At 48.9% G+C, this 19,095-nt stretch overlaps 1 protein-coding gene across 3 annotated transcripts in view; it reads right to left on the bottom strand.

Annotated features, from left to right (window-relative positions):
* LOC140390290 (interferon-induced very large GTPase 1-like) overlaps positions 1 to 19,095 on the bottom strand; it is a 50,399-nt gene that overhangs the window by 9,533 nt on the left and 21,771 nt on the right. Inside the window, exons 2-4 of one of the 3 annotated variants that reach the window (XM_072475322.1) lie at positions 13,605 to 13,712; positions 11,000 to 11,119; positions 5,469 to 5,600 (exon numbers count right to left, since the gene is read on the bottom strand). In XM_072475322.1, the coding sequence (XP_072331423.1) occupies positions 5,469 to 5,600; positions 11,000 to 11,119; positions 13,605 to 13,662 (310 nt within the window). In that variant the 5' untranslated portion in view covers positions 13,663 to 13,712. The remainder of the gene's footprint in view (positions 1 to 5,468; positions 5,601 to 10,999; positions 11,120 to 13,604; positions 13,713 to 19,095) is intronic. The other 2 variants (XM_072475324.1, XM_072475325.1) reach the window with 2 other exon arrangements.

Here is a 19,095-nt window from a genome sequence, read left to right as displayed (position 1 = left end):
CTTGCTGAGCTTGGTCATCTATAAGGTTCCTAATTGACATTCTATATAGGAGCATGCAGTGTAATTTTGGTAAGTTCAAACTCCACCATTTCAAAAAGTGTAGCTTCTCACAAGTTCTGCAACTCCCATTTGAACAGAATCTGTACTTGCACCATCAGTTACATCATCTATGCCATTATATAAAAAAAATATGTTGAGTGAAACACTGGAGTGCTTGAGCTACCCATTTCTGCTTCAGCCAGGATCAGAAGTTGAAAATGGGCAGTGCTGTCGAGTTGGAGAAAACTTTGCAGGTGCCAGCAATGTGCCCAGCATTGACATTGAGTGGAAGAGCGAGGTCCATATGAAGTCTGTTTCCCCACAAATGCTGACTGACCTGCTGAGCATTTGGAACACATTCTGGGAAGAACATTGCACTCTCACGGGCAGGTTGACAAATGGTCAGGGGGGGGGTCATAAAACTGGGCTTGATGCCATGAATGCCATTCCTGTTATCTAGCCGCCTGCTCCTTCGTAATTTTACAGGGGTTTTGGGCTAGCTGAGATCCTTAATTTGCAAATGACTGGCCTCTTCCCACTGCGGCAGAAATTTCAACATGGTGGATGGAGGCCAGAGCCAGATTTGTAGCCTGAAGGGCCTCACTCCTCAGGCTACTAGTGGGAAAGGATGGTGGTGGTTTCCTCCATTAAAGGCCTCTTGGGCCCATCGGAAGCTCCCCCTCATCACATGAGCTTAGGAATAAAAATGGGGCAGCCACATTTCTAGGTATTTAATATAGACCCCCAGATAGTCAGCAGGAAATTGAGGAGAAAATATGTGCACAATTCACAGAGGTGTGTAAAAATAACAATAATAGGGTAATTATATTAGGTGATATCAATGTTCCCAACATTAACTGGGATAGTCAAAGTGTAAGGGATTATATGGAATGGATTTCTTAAAATGTATACAGGAGAACTTTTTTGGTAAGTATGCAGAGGGTCCAACAAGGGTTGGCTCAGGGCTGGATCTAATTCTGGGGAATGAAGCCAGACAGGGGGTTGAGGTGGTGATTGGGGAGCATTTTAGTGATAGCGAGCACAACATGGTACAATTTAAGCTCGGTATGGACAAAGAAATAGACAAGTTGCAAAAAAAGGTTTTGGATTGGGGCAGAGTGGATTTGGTAAAATAAGGCAGGATCTGGCAAGGTAGAGTGGGAACTTATGGGAAATCTCCAGAAGAGCAGTGGCGATGTTCAAAAAGGAAATAGGGAGGTACAGAGTCAACATGTTCCCTCTCGGGGGAGTAACCAGCCCAGAGAACCATGGATGACCAGAGATATTCAGGATATGTTGAGAAGGAAGAGAGAGGCTTTCAGCAGGTACAAGGGAAGCAAACCAATGTTGGCATTAGTGGAGTACAGAAAGTGCAGTGTCAAGCTGAAGAAAGCAAATAGGAGACCAATGAGGGCATATGAGTTCGCTCTGGCTGGCAAAAGTAGGGAAAATCCCAAGATATTTCACAGGTACATCAATGGGAAGAAGATAACCAGGAAAGAGTAGGGTTCATTAGGGACCAAGGGGTCAATCTGTGGGTGCAGCCAGATGGCATTGGTAGGGTGTTGAATGAATATTTCACATCTGTCTTGACCCAAGAGAATGAGGATGTAGGTACGGGACTCAGGGAGATGGACTGCAAAGTTCTTGAGCAAATTGGCATAGGGTGTGACAAGGTATTGGAGGAATTGGCAGGCTTAAAAGTGGACAAATCTCCAGGTCCGGATGAATTGTGTCCCAGGCTGCTGTGGGAGGCGAGGGAGGAGATTGCAGGGGCTCTGACCCAAATTTTGAATTCCTCTCTGGTGATGGGAGAGGTGCCAGAGGACTGCAGGACAGCTAATGTAGGTCCACTATTTAGGAAGGGTTGTAGACATAGGCCAGGGAACTGCAGACCAGGGAGTCTCATGTCAGTGATAGGGGGCAGGATTCTCCCCTACCCGGCGGGGCGGGGGGTCCCGGCGGGATGGAGTGGCATGAACCACTCCGCACCTTTAGGGGCTAGGCCCGCGCCAGAGTGGTTGCCGTCCCGCCGGTTGGCGTGGAAGGCCTTTGGCGTCACGCCAGCCGGGGGACGAAGGGTCTCCGCCGGCCGGCGGAAGTCAGCGCCTGCACGGGAGCGTCAGCGGCTGCTGACGTCATCCCCGCGCATGCGCAGGGGGGGACACCTCCGCGTCGGCCATCGCGGAGGCTGATGGTCGAGGCGGAGGGGAAAGAGTGCCCCCACGGCACAGGCCTGCCCGCGGATCGGTAGGCCCCGATCGTGGGCCAGGCCACTGTGGCGGCACCCCCCGGGGCCAAATCGCCCCGCGCCTCCCCCAGGACCCCGGAGCCCGCCCGCGCTGCCTGGTCCCGCCGGTAAGGGAAGTGGTTTAATTCACGCCGGCGAGACCGGCATTACAGCAGCGAGACTTCAGCCCATTGCGGGCCGGAGAATTCAGTGGGCGGCGGGATTCACGCCGCCACCCGGCGATTCTCCGACCCGGCAGGGGGGATCGGAGAATCCCGCCCAGGGAAACTATTGGAGAAAATTCTAAAGGAGAGAACCTATCTCCACTTGGAGAGGCAAAGTTTGGCCAGGGATAGTCTGCATGGCTTTGTCAGACCCGAGTTCAAGGGTCAGTCTTGAGAAGACACAAGTTCAAGATGAGGGCAGGAGGTTTAAGGGGAATCTGGGGGAAAACGTCGATACCCAGAGGGGTGGTGAAGGGCGGAAGTCCTGAGCCTATTAATGTCCCTGTGAGCTTTAGGAGGTTGAGGAACAGCCCACCAATGTTAAACTCCGCTCTCTGTTTCGATTTCAGATTTTCAGCATCTGTATATTTTGCTTTAGCACGGAAGATTAATTCATGGCTTGAACTTCATAAACGTGAGCCAGACAGCCAATGGCCGGAGTTCTCCCATGGCTGCAATTCACTCATCCTGCCAGCAGCGCACCCTCACCAGCAGGTTTCCCGGTGGCGTGAGGTGGCGACAATGGGAAACCCATTGACAAGTGGCGATAGTATAGAATCCCGCCTCCTGTGAAAGTTGTGTTGGAACATAAGAACACAAGAACTAGGAGCAGGAGTAGTCCATCTGGCCCCTCGAGCCTGCTCCGTCATTCAATGAGATCATGGCTGATCTTTTGTGGACTCAGCTCCACTTTCCCGCCCGAACACCATAATCCTTAATCCCTTTATTTGTCAAAAAACTATCTATCTTTATCTTGAAAACATTTAATGAAGGAGCCTGTACTGCTTCACTGGGCAAGGAATTCCATAGATTCACAACCCTTTGGGTGAAGATGTTCCTCCTAAACTCAGTCCTAAATCTACTTTAATTCACGCCGGCGGGACCGGCATTACAGCAGCGGGACTTCGGCCCATCGCGGGCCGGAGAATCGCCGGGGGGGTGCCCGCCGACCGGCTATGCTCCCTAGTTCTGCTTTCACCCGCCAGGAAACAACCTCACCGCATCTATCCTATCTATTCCCTTCATAATTTTATATATTTCTATAAGATCCCCCCTGCATCCTTTTAAATTCCAACGAGTACAGTCCCAGTCTACTCAACCTCTCCTCGTAATCCAACCCCTTCAGCTCTGGGATTAACCTAGTGAATCTCCTCCGCACACCCTCCAGCGCCAGTACGTCCTTTCTCAGGGAAGGAGACCAAAACTGAACACAATACTCCAGGTGTGGCCTCACTAATACCTTATACAATTGCAGCATAACCTCCTGTTATAACCTGCCTGCTTACCATTGGCTGGGGACTAATGACAATCCCACGATCCTGTGGGAGTATGAGCTTCCTCAATGAGGGGGGGCGGAGAAATCATTAGCAGACTCCCTGTATAAATAAATCTGGCCAGTTTGGAACTAGCAGGAAGGAGTAAGCAGCAAGTGAGGTTACTGCTGTTATGTGTAGATATGTTATTGTAAATAAATGTTACTTCTTGTATCCTTGAAACACATGCTGGATTCTTTGTGGCCCTCACAAAACTGGCGACGAGGATGGGATGTTGTAACCTGCCTGCTTACCATTGGCTGGGAACTAATGACAATCCCACAATCCTGTGGGAGTATGAGCTTCCCCAATGAGGGGGGCGGAGAAATCATGAGCAGACTCCCTGTATAAATAAAGCTGGCCAGTTTGGAACTAGCAGGAAGGAGTAAGCAGCAAGTGAGGTTACTGCTGGTATGTGTATATATATATATATATTTATATATATATATATATATGTGTTATTGTAAATAAATGTTATTTCTTGTATCCTTGAAACTCGTGCTGGATTCTTCGTGGCCCTCACAATACCTCCCTAGTCTTAAACTCCATCCCTCTAGCAATGTTGTGTTGCTGAGAAACACGTGACTAGGGTCCGGAAACTCCACCCCAATATGAAGTCTACAGGAAATGGCCATCTTCAAAATACCAAGAAAAGTTATTTCCTCCACAATTGTTTGTCTTGACTTTAAATGCAAAATGGTACAACCTTCAGTTGCTTTCTTGCTAAAATTCTGCAGTGTTAAATGCTGAACAAGGTTCCATGACTGGCACTAACTAAATACACTTGGGTTTCATTTTGATCCCACCGCTTTAACATTTTCACTCATTGCTGTTATCCATGTTTTTTGTTTCTGACTGCTCGAGTTTGTCTTCAGAATCTTTCTTGGTTTCATTGCTACTGACAGTCTCGGTTTGTGCTGCGTTGGCCCTTCAAGCCTGCTCTGTCATTAATCACGATCATGGCTGATCATCCAACTCAATAGCCTAAATCCTGCTTTCTCCCCATAGCCTTTGATCCCATTCTGCCCTCTGTGGCTCCTCTCAAGCCCCTGACCAGAAATGGGAACCTTGACATGCTTCCCCTCACTAAACAGGACTAAGAACAACAGTGACTGCCCCCCCTCCCCGCAAACCACATCACCCCAACATCTGAGTTTTGGAGCAAACCATCCCTACCATGCCACACTAACGACCACCCATCAATCTCCTGCAAATGGCCCTCTCCCGAAGACGAAATGGGGATCTCGCTGTAGCTTGGCGAGAAACCAATTATCACTACTCAAGCCTAATTTCCATACAATTAACGAGAGCCACCCCTTATCCAATGGCCTCCCGTCATTCAGCGCTCACGCTGGTGCCGATTAGTACTCCCTTTGAAAAATGAGAACCTGGTGAAAGGGCTTCTGTGGAGAGCCGAGGAGGTGAGTAGCCACCTTTGCTCACAGGCAAAGAGCCCGGGGGCGCTGGGCTTGCAACCCTGGTGCTCGGCAGGGGGTGGCGGACCTTCGGCTGGGGGTGGGGGGGGGTGCCCCACTGGTGGTGGGATACCCTCCGCAGGGATAGGCTGCCATGGGAGGGGGTGGGGGCGCTGTGGGGGGGGGAGGGGGGTAACTAACTAAACTGTGGATTAGAAGAATTAAACGGGTTTCATTTTGTTCTCACCCTCTTTAACATTTTCACTCCTATTGCTGTTATCCGTGTTCTCCGTTTCTGATTGCTCGAGTTTGTCTTCAGAACCTTTCTTGGTTTCATTGCTACTGACAGTCTCGGTTTGTGCTGCGTCGGAAACTTTGTCTAAAGGGAGTTCATAACATCACATTTGGTGAGCAGTGGAACAGTCATCAGCACAGCAGTTATGAGAAGAATGCACATCAGCGCTTATTGTCACTTAGAATCATAGAATTTACAGGGCAGAAGGAGGCCATTCGGCTCATCGCGTCTGCACCAGCCCTTGGAAAGAACACCCCACTCAAGCACGTACCTCCTCCACCCCATCCCCTTAACCCAGTAACCACAATTAACCTTTTTTTTGGACACTGAGGGCAATTTAACATGGCCAATCCACCTAACCCACACATCTTTGGACTGTGGGAGGAAACCGGAGCTCCCGGAGGAAACCCACGCACACACGGGGAGAACGTGCAGACTCCACATGGAGAGTGACCCAAGACGGGAATCAAACCTGGGACCCTGGAGCTGTGAAGCAACTGTGCTAACCACTATGCTACCGTGCTGTCACTTGTTGAAACAGAGAAAATTACCACATGTATTTAATGCTATTTTTTCAACTGAATTTATCAGGGTTGGCAAATTTTAAATCTTGACATGAACTAAGCAATTGCAATTACATTTTTGGCCCCACATGTGACAAAATATCAAGATTCAAAAGTTATGCTTTGAGCAGCCCAGTGCTTAGTATTCACAGAAATATATCTGGTGTTCCTAAACCAGTGCTGTTGGGAAGTTCACACATTTAAGGTACCTGCCTGTTTCCTTTGGAATATAGATGCTATTTAGGTGGACATCCTACTTATCTAAGTGTACAAAACATAATTGCAGGCGTCCCGGTAGAGACAAGATGGAAAATAAGCATATATATCTGTCAGCCTGGCTACTTTGTAAAATTATTTTTATATTTCCCAAGAAGGAGCCCCATAGTCCAGCTTCGCGATCCTCATACTCCTTCCAGACAGAACCAATGCTACTTCTGTTTCTGCACGACACCATTGTGCTGGAAGTTCAAGATAATGCAGCTACACCTATACTTCAGCACTGAGTTCAACTCTTCCTCCCTCACTGTCCACGTGCCTCAGGTTTACCTGGAGCCTCATGATAACCTCCAGTCATTCTCCAGCCTCTCCCATTAATACTGTATCCAATCGGTGTAGTGGTGGACATCCCAACCTCCTTTCCGTTTCTCAGGAGGAATGTATGCCCTCTGTGGCTCCTGCCAAGCCCCTGACCTGAAATGGGAACCTTGACATGCTCCCCCTTTCTAAACAGGGCTAAGAAGAACAGTGACTGTACCCCCCCCCCTCTCTCCCTAAACCACATCACATCAACATCTGAGTTTTGGAGCAAATCATCTCTACTACTCACACTAATGACTCCTATCATCTCCTGCCTATACCAGAATCTGAATGCATCCTTTTCCGGTGAATGATATGCAATCCCTTTGACTCCCTTGTTTGTCAGCGTTTCATCCAGCCTTGTTGGGGTCCAGCTTTGCACCCCTTATTCTTCCATTGTTCATCAACGTTCTGCCACCTCATAGCCCCTCCGCTTTCCATCATGTCCCTTTGCCCTTCTTTCCCTTGCACAGCGCTCCTTCCCCATTTGCCCCCTTGTCTTCGATTTCCCCACCCTCACCTCGCACCCCAATCCAGGTCGGGTCGAGTCAGTCGCAGTGTCGGGTCCAAAGTACTGCAGCACACTGCTGTCCAGAAAGATAATTGGACGTACAGCTGGAGGACATGAACTGTTCTGCTCCAGCAGTGTGATGTTCAGCACAACAGGAGTGGCATTGCGCTATGAAAGGCAGGCTATAGATATGTTGCATCCACCTTGAAGTCTCAAGCGAACTGATGTCTCATTTGGGCACACCGCTCATTTCCAAATGGGTTTGATGATGCAACATTGGAAGGCGTGAGAAGCTTTCGGCGAGCAGTTGTTTTAACGAGCATCCATTAGATATAAATGACGTTCACCTGACCAGTCAGCAGGAAAAAGAGCCACCATTGACAGAAATGGAACCCATTTTTATACCAGCGGGCTTATGGCTTTTTTGGGCCCGCTAGATTCTCTGTTCCTGCCGCCATCAAACTCGTCACAAGCCAGATGGGAGAATTCCGCCCGTTGGCCAAAACTTCCTGGCCTTTCACGCTGGTGGGATCTTCCGGTCCCGCGGACGGCGCACCTCGCCACAGGGTTTCCACTTGACAACTGTGGGACCAGAAGACTCCATCCCCAGCCAATGGTGGGCTGCTTCCACCATCGTGAAACACCTGGTAGATTGCGTGAAAAATCCACCCAGAGTGTCTGTTATATCAGCCTCACGGAGTCCTCTGCTGCTTTGATGAGTGAAGCATGATGCGAAGATGCCGGCATTGGACCGGGGTGAGCGCAGTAAGAAGTCTTACAACACCAGGTTAAAGTCCAACAGGTTTGTTTTGAATCACTAGCTTTCGGAGCGCTGCTCCTTCCTCAGGTGACTTCACCTGGTGTTGTAAGACTCCTTACTGAGTGAAGTATGGTTGATAGGTGAGGGAATTGTAAGAGTGAATTTCTTTCCAAAATTGAGTCAAGTTAGCATTTAGCTTTTAAATTAATACTAATAATCATTATTAGTGTCACAAGTAGACTTACATTAACACTGCAATGAAGTTACTGTGAAAATCCCCGAGTCGCCACACTACGGCACCTGTTCGGGTACACTGAGCGAAAATTCAGAATGTCCAAATGACCTAACAAGCACGTCTAGACAGTGATAAACCAGTTTGTGCTGAGAGGCAACTACAGGTTTAGTCAATTGGGTAGTTACTTAAAACTGTTTCCCTAGCCAACAGTAGCTGGCTCAGGTCACTGGAATCTCAACTAGTGTAAATACAGGAGGTTTATCAAATGCATCATTTAGCCTTGTCTGAGTGTAGTGAGGCCGAGTGCTTAACTCTGTGAATTTGGTAAGAAAAGGCAATAGTGGGATAGCGCCACAGGTAATGATAACCATGGTGTGACAGGCAGGAACCGAGTGTACAAACACAGACGTTCACCTTTCAGAGTAGGGAAGAATGGTAAAGTGCATTCACTATCAGATGGATATTTTCATAGCATAGTTTAGTTTATTTTTCTTTGTTTATGGAATGTTGGCATTGCTGGCCATGCCAGCACTTATTCCCAACCCTCACAGCCCTTAAGAAGGTAGTGGTGAGCTACCCTGTTGAACCGCTGCAATCCCTGTGGAGTCGGCACACCCTCTGTTTTGTTAGGGAGGGAGTTCCAGTGTTTTGACCCAGCGACAGTGAAGAAACAGCAAGATATTTCCAAGTCAGGATGGCGTGTGGTTGGAGGTGAACTTGCAGGTGGTGGTGTGCTCATGTGATAATAATAATAATCTTTATTGTCACAAGTGTGCTTACATTAACACTGCAATGAAGTTACTGTGATGCATGTTTGTCCTATGTATTTTCTTTTCATGTACGGAATGATCTGTCTGAGCTGGACGCGGAACAATACTTTTCACTGTACCTCAGTAGACGTGACAATAAACAAATCCAATCCAACTTTTTACCTCACTAGCCTCCGCATTCAAAGGATCACCCGCCACCATTTCCGTCAAATCCACGAAAGCGACCATGAAACACATCTTCCCTTCACCCCCCCTGTCAGAATCCTGCAGGAACGGCTCCCTCCATGACACCCTGGTCCGCTCCTCCATTGTGCCCAACTCCCCATCCCCTTCCCACGGCATCTTATCTTGTAATCGCAGAAGGTGCAACACTAGTCCCTTTACCCCTCCCTCTTCACCGTTCCAGGCCCCAAACACTCCTTTCAGGTTAAGCAGCACTTCACTTGCACTTCCTTCAACTTGGCCTATTGCATTCGCTGCTCCTAATGTGGTCTCCTCTACATCGGGGAGACGAAACGCAGGTACATTCGCTCAGTCCACAAGCATGACCTGAACCTTCCTGTCGCTTGCCATCTTAACTGAGCATCTTGCTCTCATGCCCAAATGTCCATCCTTGGCCTGCTGCAAAGCCCGGCGCAAGCTAGAGGGGCAGCGTCTCATCTTCCGGTTGGGCACATTGCAGCCCTCGGGACTCAACATCGAGTTTGGCAACTTAAGACTGTGACCTTTCTCCACCTTAACCCTTCAAAACAAATTCCATGCATTGCCTCAAGGCAAAACACTTCCTTCTCCTCTCACACCAGGCCATCGATCTTCTGTTCTTAAAGTTGCCACTTTTTGTTGCAGTTTCTGTATTCGCACTCTTAATTTCTGACAAAGAGTCAAAAGATTCAAAACTTTAACTTTGTTTCTCTCCTATTAGATGCTGCAGACCTGTTGAGTTTTCCCAGCGTCCTCTGCTCTTGTTTCAGATTCCAGCATCCACAGAAATGTGCTTATATTATTCCTCCCTATGTTCCATGTAAGAGGCAAAAGGGAAGAACAGTCATAATAACTAGAGAAAATTACAAGAAAATGAATGGGCCTAAAAGCTGACAAGTCCCCTGGGCCTGGCTGCCTGCCCCCTAGACTCTTAAAAGAGGTACTTTATAATAATCTTTATTGTCACAAGCAGGCTTACATTAAAACTGCAATGAAGTTAGTGTGAAAAGCCCCTAGTCACCACATTTCGGCACCTGTTCGGGTACACAGAGGGAGAATTCGGAATGTCCAAATTACCTAACAACATGTCTTTCGGGTCTTGTGGGAGGAAACTGGAGCATCCGAAGGAAACCCACATAGACAAAGGGAGAATGTGCAGACTCCGCACAGACAGTGACCCAAGCTGGGAATCGAACCTGAGACCCTGGCCCGTGAAGCCATAGTGCGAACCACTGCGCTACCGTGCTGCCATTGTTTGTAGAGATAGTGGATGCGTTGTTTGTAACGTTCCAAAATTCCTTGGAATATTCAAAGGTCAGTGTGAATTGGAAAACCGTAAATGCAGAAAAGAAGGGAGGGAGACAGAAGGCAGGAAAATATAGGCCAGTCAGCCAGCATCTATCATTGGTAAAATGCTAGAATTTATTACTAAGGAGGTACCAGCAGGATCTTTAGACAATCATAAAACAATCAGGGGGAGTTAACATGGTTTTGTGAAAGGGAAATTGTTTTTGACAAATTTCTTTGAGGATGTAACAAGTAGACTGGATAAAGATGTTGGTGCGAATTTTACAGCTGCTGCCAGCATATCTGAAGGCAGCGAAGACATAAAATAAAGCAGGTGGTCAGTTCACCTACCGTCTTCCCACACACCCTGATCTGCCCCATATTAGCCAGGATGGTGGGCAAGGCATCAGGCAGCCCACCCATCTTTAATCATTCTGCAAAGGGAGTCAAGGGTTATGGGGCCAGCCAGGAAAGTGGAGTTAAGGCTACAAGATCAGCCATGGTTCTATTGAATGGCGGAGCAGGTTTGATAGGCCGAATGGCCTCATTCAGCTCTTATCTCTTATGATTTTATTTCTACCTTCCATTTCCTGCAGATCATTTTCTTCTCCCTCAATTATTTTTTTGTTTCCGTCCATCCCTTGGTTGTCAGTGCTCACTGAAGCTCCGGTTTTGCAAGATGATATGCCTGCGGAAAACACTGTTGCAATTTCACAGTAATTAGCCATTTAATAAAAGGAACTTAGAAACGGCACACAACCTCAAATCCTAATATCAAAGGCAAAGGAGAGAAGTTAACATTTGGGCTCCATTCAGCAGCAATCGGACGAGATTCTTTGTTTCCTGGGAGTGGGATGCGGCCCATTGTTGACAGTGTCAGTGGGATTTCCCATTGAATCCATCCCAAGTTGCCGGACAACCTCCGGTGGGGATATGCCTTCGGGGGGACCGCAGGATCCCACCGGCGTGAACAACTGGACGATCTTGCCCAATATCTGCAAATTACTTTTACAGAACGATATTTCAAGCAGTGACTACAATTCAGGAGTAATTACTTGGCTGAGAACCACTTTTTTTAGCTTGAAAAATACTAAAAAAGAATAATGAAAGTTATGTAGTAAAACTCGTGTTCCGTGGTACTGTAAAGAGAGCCGTGGTTGTTTCACAGCCCATTTTACTTCCTGTGTGATTTTCCTTTTGAAACGATTTCTGAGCTTGGCAAGATCCAGCCGCCTCAGACCACATTGGGCGGGATTCTCTGATCCTGAGGCTAAGTGTTGACGCCGCTCCAGCTGCCGATACCAGCTTCAGAAGGGCGCCGCGGATCTGCGCATGCGCAGTGCGACGAGCGCGATTGCGCACATGCACGGTGGCTCCCTTCTCCGCGCCGTCCCTGACGCAACATGGCGTAGGGCTACAGGGGCCAGCGCGGAGCAAAAGAGGCCCCCAGCCGGAGAGGCCGGCCCGCCGATCGGTAGGCCCCGATCACGGGCTAGGCCATAGCGGAGGCCACCCCCAGGGTCGGACCCCCCGTCCCCTTCCCACCATGTCGCCCCCGGATGGATGCACGCCGAGCTCCCGCCGGGTAAGACAACATGTGGACGGCGCCGGCGGGACTCGGACTGGCGCCGCACCGACCGCGCTGGCGGCAATGGTGCCAATTCGCCGCTCTCCGGAGAATTGGCAGACCGCCATCAGGGCGCCGTTGCGAGATTCGCACCCGGCCCGGCGATTCTCCGGCCCAGTCTGGGCTGAGAGATTCCCGCCCAAGAGCTGTAATCCTGATTTTCCTGTTAATTGTTTTGCTTCTATCTGGTGGCCCTAATGATATAACCAAAGATGTAGTTACAAATTGCATTTCAATTGAAATCTGCACAAATTGCAAGATGCTACACCTCTGTGATATGGATGGAATTTATTCTTAGCAAAATTGCGCTGGGGTCTAATGTACAAATATAGGTCTGATAGTCTAAAATCTGTCACTGGGAAAATATTGGAGTATATTATTAATGAGGTAGCAGCAGGATCTTTAGACAATCATAAAACAATCAAGTCGAACCAACATGGTGTTGTGAAAGGGAAATTGTGTTTGACACATTTCTTTGAGGACATAACAAGCAGAATGGATAAAGATGAGGGGAGAATTTTATAGCTACTGCGGTGTATTTGAAGGCAGTAGAGACATAAAATAAAACAGGTGGTCAGTTCACCCACTGCCTTCCCACCCACCCTGAGCTGCCCCATATTATGCAGAATGGTGGGTAATGCATCAGGCTGCCCACCCATCTTTAATGGACACTTAAGGACCTCATTCCACAAAGGTAGTCAAGGGTTGCAGGGACAGCCAGGAAAGTGGAGTTAAGGCTACAAGATCAGCCATAATTCCATTGAATGGCAGAGCAGGTTTGATAGGCTCAAGATCTCGGGCGGGATTCTCCGACCCCCCCGCCGGGTCGGAGAATCGCCGGGGGTTGGCGTGAACCCCGCCCCCGCCGGCTGCCGAATTCTCTGGCGCCGGAGATTCGGCGGGGGCGGGAATCACGCCGCGCCGGTTGGCGGGCCCCTCCCGGCGATTCTCCAACCCGCGATCGGCCGAAGTCCCGCTCGTTCTATGCAGGTCCCGCCAGCGTAAATTAGAGTTGGTCCCTTACCGGCGGGACCTGGCGGCGCAGGCGGGCTCCGGGGGGGGGGGGGGGTCACGGGGCGATCTGGACCTGGGGGGGGGGGGGGGTGCCCCCACGGTGGCCTGGCCCGCGATCAGGGCCCACCAATCCGCGGGCGAGCCTGTGCCGTGGGGGCACTCTATTCCTACGGGCCGGCCGTGTAAGCCTCCTCGATGGCTGACGCGTAGGTGAACCCCCCCCCCGCGCATGCGCAGGGATGACGTCAGCAGCCGCTGACGCTCCCGCGCATGCGCGGACCCGCGCCGGCCGGCGGAGTCCCTTCGGCCCCGGCTGGCGCAGCGCCAAAGGTCTTCCATGCCGGCTGGTGTGGCGCCAACCACTCCGGGGTGGGCCTAGCCCCTGAAGGTGCGGAGGATTCTGCACTTTTGAGGCTGCCCGACGCCAGAGTGGTTCACTCCACTCCGTCCCGCTGGGACCACCTCCCCCCCCCCCCCCCCCCCCCCCCGCCCCCACCGGGTACAGGAGAATCCCGCCCCTTATTTTGTAAGATTTTATTTCTACCTTCCATTTCTTGCAGATCATTTTCTTCTCCCTCAATGTTTTTTTTGTTTCCGTCCATCCCTTGGATGTCAGTGCTCACTGAGGCTCTGGCTTCGCAAGATGATATGCCTGCAGAAAACATTGTGGCAATTTCACAGTAATTAACCTTTTAATTAAAGGAACTGAGGACAAAAGGTAAATGCATTCTGCTCTGAGATTGAGGAAGTGGAAGTACTTGGCTGCTTTTGATGAAACGAGGAATGTTAATCATAGAAAAAGTGTTGTGGTTAGCATCAAAGCCGGCTACTTGAGATGCATTCAAGCGCGAAGGAGAAGATAGATCAACAATCCACCAAGCATCTGTCTCTGGAGTAATAAAACTGTCAATCACTAGCTAATGCATTGTATTGCTGTGTGAAACTGAATGTAATATTTGCATTTCAAAAGCTTTAAAGCAATTTGAAGTCCTCTGAAATGTACTTGGCTTTGGAGGAAGCCTCTGGCACTTTTATCAGCGGCTGCTATAAACAGATTTCTCTGAGGCAGAAGGTGTTAGGGAAGGGTAAGTGAAAATGTAGTGATTTTACTCCACGCATGGACTGCTCCAGCTTTCAGGAAGGGGTCTCTGATGGGAGGGGGGAGGGTCTGGTGTGGCATCTGATAGGGGTTTCTGTTGTGGGTCAAATGGGGTGTCTGATGGGGGTCCCTGTTGGGGTGTGTCAGATGGGGGATCTCTGATGAGGGTCTGTTGTGGGTCTCTGATGGGAGATCAGATGGGGGTTGCTGTTGGGTGTCTCTGCAAGGGGCCAGTGGGGGCCTTCCGATTGACTTTGGTCAGTTATGCACTAACAGACGGCACGTGGCACAGTGGTTAGCATTGCTGCCTACGGCGCTGAGGACCCAGGTTCGAATCCCGGCCCTGGGTCCCTGTCTGTGTGAAGTTTGTACATTCTCCCCGTGTCTGCGTGGGTTTCACCCCCACAACCCAAAGAAGTGAAGGTTAGGTGAATTGGCCACGCTAAATTGCCCGTTAATTGGAAAAAACAATTATTGGGTACACTACATTTATTTTAAAAAGTTATGCACTAACCTCCTTTACCCACCGTGGGGTCCACTATGTTAGGGCACGCTTGGGCAACCTTGAACCAAATCTCACCCAGAAGATTTTCCGCTGTAAGGGTTGGTGCAGACCAACGGGGTTGGAGACTTGGACTTCCAGCCTGTTGGTGAGGTGGAAATGGACGCAAATCGCTGACTTGCATCATCCCGCCTGTGTGGGCAGCTAGTGTGCTGAGGCCGATGATGGGGGATCGACCATGGCGCACACATAAGCAAACATCACCACTTCTAATATTGGAGGGAAGGTAATTGATGAAGCAGGTGAAGATGGTTGGGCATAAGAGACTATTCTGAAGAACCCCTGCTGTGATGTCCTGGAATTCAGATAATTGACCACCAACATCTGCAACTGCCTTACTTTGTGCCATGTATGCCTCAACCAGCATAGAGTTGTCCAATGATTTCCATTTACCTCCATTTTGCTTGGGCTCTGTGGTACCACACTTTGTGAAATGTTGCCTTAATGTCAAAGGTAATCACTTTCACCTCCCCTGTTGTATTCAGCTCTTTTGTCTCTGTCTGGACCAAGGCTGTAATGAGATCTGGAGCTGAGTGTCTCTGGTGAAACCCAAACCTGAGTATCAATCAGGAAGTTACTAATTCGGAAAGTTAATATAATGTTATTGTTTATTGTGAGATGAATGAATTTCAAAAGTAGGGAGGTTATGTCTCAGTCTGGCATTGGAGTATTGTTACAGTATTGATCTCCTTACTTAATATGCATCAGAAGCAGTTCAGAGAAGGTTTACTGGACTAATACCAGGGATGGGTGGGCTGTCCTTTGAGGAAAGATGGAACAGATTAGGGTTTTAGAAGAGTAAAAGGCGAAATAACACTGGTGAGATGCTTATTTGGAGAGCTGGTACAGACATGATGTGCCAAAATGGCCTCCTTCTGCACAGTAACAATGCTGTGATTCTGTGACTTGATCAAAATCTTTACGCTCCTGAGGGGTATTGACAGGGTGGGTGTGGAGAGGATGTTTCCTCGTGGGAGAATCTCAAACTATGAGGTCACTGTTCATAAAGAAGGGATCGCTCATTTCAGACAGAGAGCGAAGAAGGAAGAGATGTGACTTGATAGAGGTGTACAAGGTGATGAGAGGCATGGATAGAGTGGATAGCCAGAGACTTTTCTCCAGGGCGGAAATGCTGCCACAAGGTGACATAATTTTAAGTTGATTGGAGGAAGGTATAGGGGAGATGCCAGAGGTTGATTCTTTACACAGAGAGTGGTGGGTGTGTGGAATGCACTGCCAGCAGAGGTGGTGGAGTCAGAGTCATTAGGGACTTTTAAGCGACTCGTGGACAGGCACATGGACAGCAGTAAATTGACGTGGTGTAGGCTAGGTTGATCTTAGATTAGGATAAATGGTCGGCACAACATCGTGGGCCGAAGGGCCTGTACTGTGCTGTACTATTCTATGTTCTATTGGGAGAATTTCTTTCTCTCAGAGGGTTGTGACTCTCTGGGGAAGGCAGTGGAAGCAGTGTCTGACTACTTTAAGGCAAGAATTTGCAAATATCACAGCAAAACAAAAGGAAAAAGCAATAGGTATCAATGTGAATCAGGTGCAGCACATAACAGATGTCATTGCAAGCGTAGGAACAAACAAGGCAGGATGAGTTGGGAACAATATCTCCAACGTGTTCCTTTCATGGATACAAGATCTGTCTGGACCAAAACAGGATACAGTCAGCAACACAGAGTTACATCACACCCATCACTTCCAATGAAAACAACAGAAGAAAAAAATTCACATGAGTCCCAGCACTAAGGGGAACTATATTTATACACCACACGCAACCCAACCCCCATGTAGGTCCAGGACAGAACAAACAATCATCATATAAATCATCATACAATCGTCTATAAAATAATGAGGGGCATAGATAAGGTAGATAGTCAACATCTTTTCCCAAAGGTAAGGGAGTCTAAAACTAGAGGGCATAGGTTTAAGGTGAGAGGGGAGAGATTCAGAAGGGCCCAGAGGGGCAATTTCTTCACTCAGAGGGTAGTGAGTGTCTGGAATGTGCTGCCAGAGGTAGTAGTAGAGGCGGGTACAATTGTGTCTTTTAAAAAGCATTTAGATAGTTACATGGGTAAGATGGGTATAGAGGGTTATGGGCCAAGTGCGGGCAACTGGGACTAGCTTAATGGTAAAAACTGGGCGGCATGGACTGGTTGGGCCGAAGGGCCTGTTTCCATGCTGTAAACTTCTATGATTCTATATGACTACAAAATTATGCAGAGAGGACCGGCAGCCACAAGTCCAAGAGTTCTCCCCTACAGATCCTCTTCCTACATCTTTTATAAATGTTATTATAGTATGTTCTATATATTGAGGTATGGAGCAATCTGCCTGGACTGTAAGCAGAACAATACAGTTCACAGTACCTCCGTACACCTGACAATAAATAAAGCAAATCAAATATCGGACCTCAGACTCAGGACCTCCCACGCAAAATGAAGAAAAGAATAAAGACCCGAGCTACCAAACCCCACCCAGTGGGTCCCCGGTCCAAAGGGAGAACAGGCTACCAAACCATCATGCAAATGACCCCCCCCCCCCCCCCCCCCCCACTGCCGCTCCCCCAACTATTACAGAAGAGTAATAGTAATAGGGGACTCTATAGTCAGGGGCACAGATAGGCGCTTCTGTGGACGTGAAAGAGACTCCAGGATGGTATGTTGCCTCCCTGGTGCCAGGGTCCAGGATGTCTCCGAACGGGTAGAGGGAATCCTGAAGGGGGAGGGCAAACAGGCAGAGGTCGTTGTACATATTGGTACTAACGACATAGGCAGGAAGGGGCATGAGGTCCTGCAGCAGGAGTTCAGGGAGCTAGGCAGAAAGTTAAAAGACAGGACCTCGAGGGTTGTGATCTCGGGATTACTCCCTGTGCCACGTGCCAGTGAGGCTAGAAATAGGAAGATAGAGCAGACAAACACGTGGCTAAACAGCTGGTGTAGGAGGGAGGGTTTCCGTTATCTGGACCACTGGGAGCTCTTCCGGGGCAGGTGTGACCTGTATAAGATGGACGGGTTGCATCTAAACCGGAGAGGCATAAATATCTTGGCCGCGAGGTTTGCTAGTGTCACACGGGAGGGTTTAAACTAGTATGGCAGGGGGGTGGGCGCGGGAGCAATAGGTCAGAAGGTGAGAGCATTGAGGGAGAACTAGGGAATAGGGACAGTGTGGCTCTGAGGCAGAGCAGACGGGGAGAAGTTGCTGAACACAGCGGGTCTGGTGGCCTGAAGTGCATATGTTTTAATGCAAGGAGCATTACGGGTAAGGCAGATGAACTTAGAGCTTGGATTACTACTTGGAACTATGATGTTGTTGCCATTACAGAGACCTGGTTGAGGGAAGGGCAGGATTGGCAGCTAAACGTTCCAGGATTTAGATGTTTCAGGCGGGATAGAGGGGGATGTAAAAGGGGAGGCGGAGTTGCGCTACTTGTTCGGGAGAATATCACAGCTATACTGCGAGAGGACACCTCAGAGGGCAGTGAGGCTATATGGGTAGAGATCAGGAATAAGAAGGGTGCAGTCACAATGTTGGGTGTATACTACAGGCCTCCCAACAGCCAGCGGGAGATAGAGGAGCAGATAGGTAGACAGATTTTGGAAAAGAGTAAAAACAACAGGGTTGTGGTGATGGGAGACTTCAACTTCCCCAATATTGACTGGGACTCACTTAGTGCCAGGGGCTTAGACGGGGCGGAGTTTGTAAGGAGCATCCAGGAGGGCTTCTTAAAACAATATGTAAACAGTCCAACTAGGGAAGGGGCGGTACTGGACCTGGTATTGGGGAATGAGGCCGGCCAGGTGGTAGATGTTTCAGTAGGGGAGCATTTCGGTAACAGTGACCACAATTCAGTAAGTTTTAAAGTACTGGTGGACAAGGATAAGAGTGGTCCGAGGATGAATGTGCTAAATTGGGGGAAGGCTAATTATAACAATATTAGGCGGGAACTGAAGAACATAGATTGGGGGCGGATGTTTGAGGGCAAATCAACATCTGACATGCGGGAGGCTTTCAAGTGTCAATTGAAAGGAATACAGGACAGGCATGTTCCTGTGAGGAAGAAAGATAAATACGGCAATTTTCGGGAACCTTGGATGACGAGTGATAGTGTAGGCCTCGTCAAAAAGAAAAAGGAGGCATTTGTCAGGGCTAAAAGGCTGGGAACAGACGAAGCCTGTGTGGCATATAAGGAAAGTAGGAAGGAACTTAAGCAAGGAGTCAGGAGGGCTAGAAGGGGTCATGAAAAGTCATTGGCAAATAGGGTTAAGGAAAATCCCAAGGCTTTTTACACGTACATAAAAAGCAAGAGGGTAGCCAGGGAAAGGGTTGGCCCACTGAAGGATAGGCAAGGGAATCTATGTGTGG

Source organism: Scyliorhinus torazame, chromosome 14, assembly GCF_047496885.1.
Source record: "Scyliorhinus torazame isolate Kashiwa2021f chromosome 14, sScyTor2.1, whole genome shotgun sequence".
NCBI lineage: Eukaryota > Metazoa > Chordata > Chondrichthyes > Carcharhiniformes > Scyliorhinidae > Scyliorhinus > Scyliorhinus torazame.
Note: the sequence above shows the minus strand (reverse complement) of the source record. Positions and strands in the feature narration are given on the sequence as shown.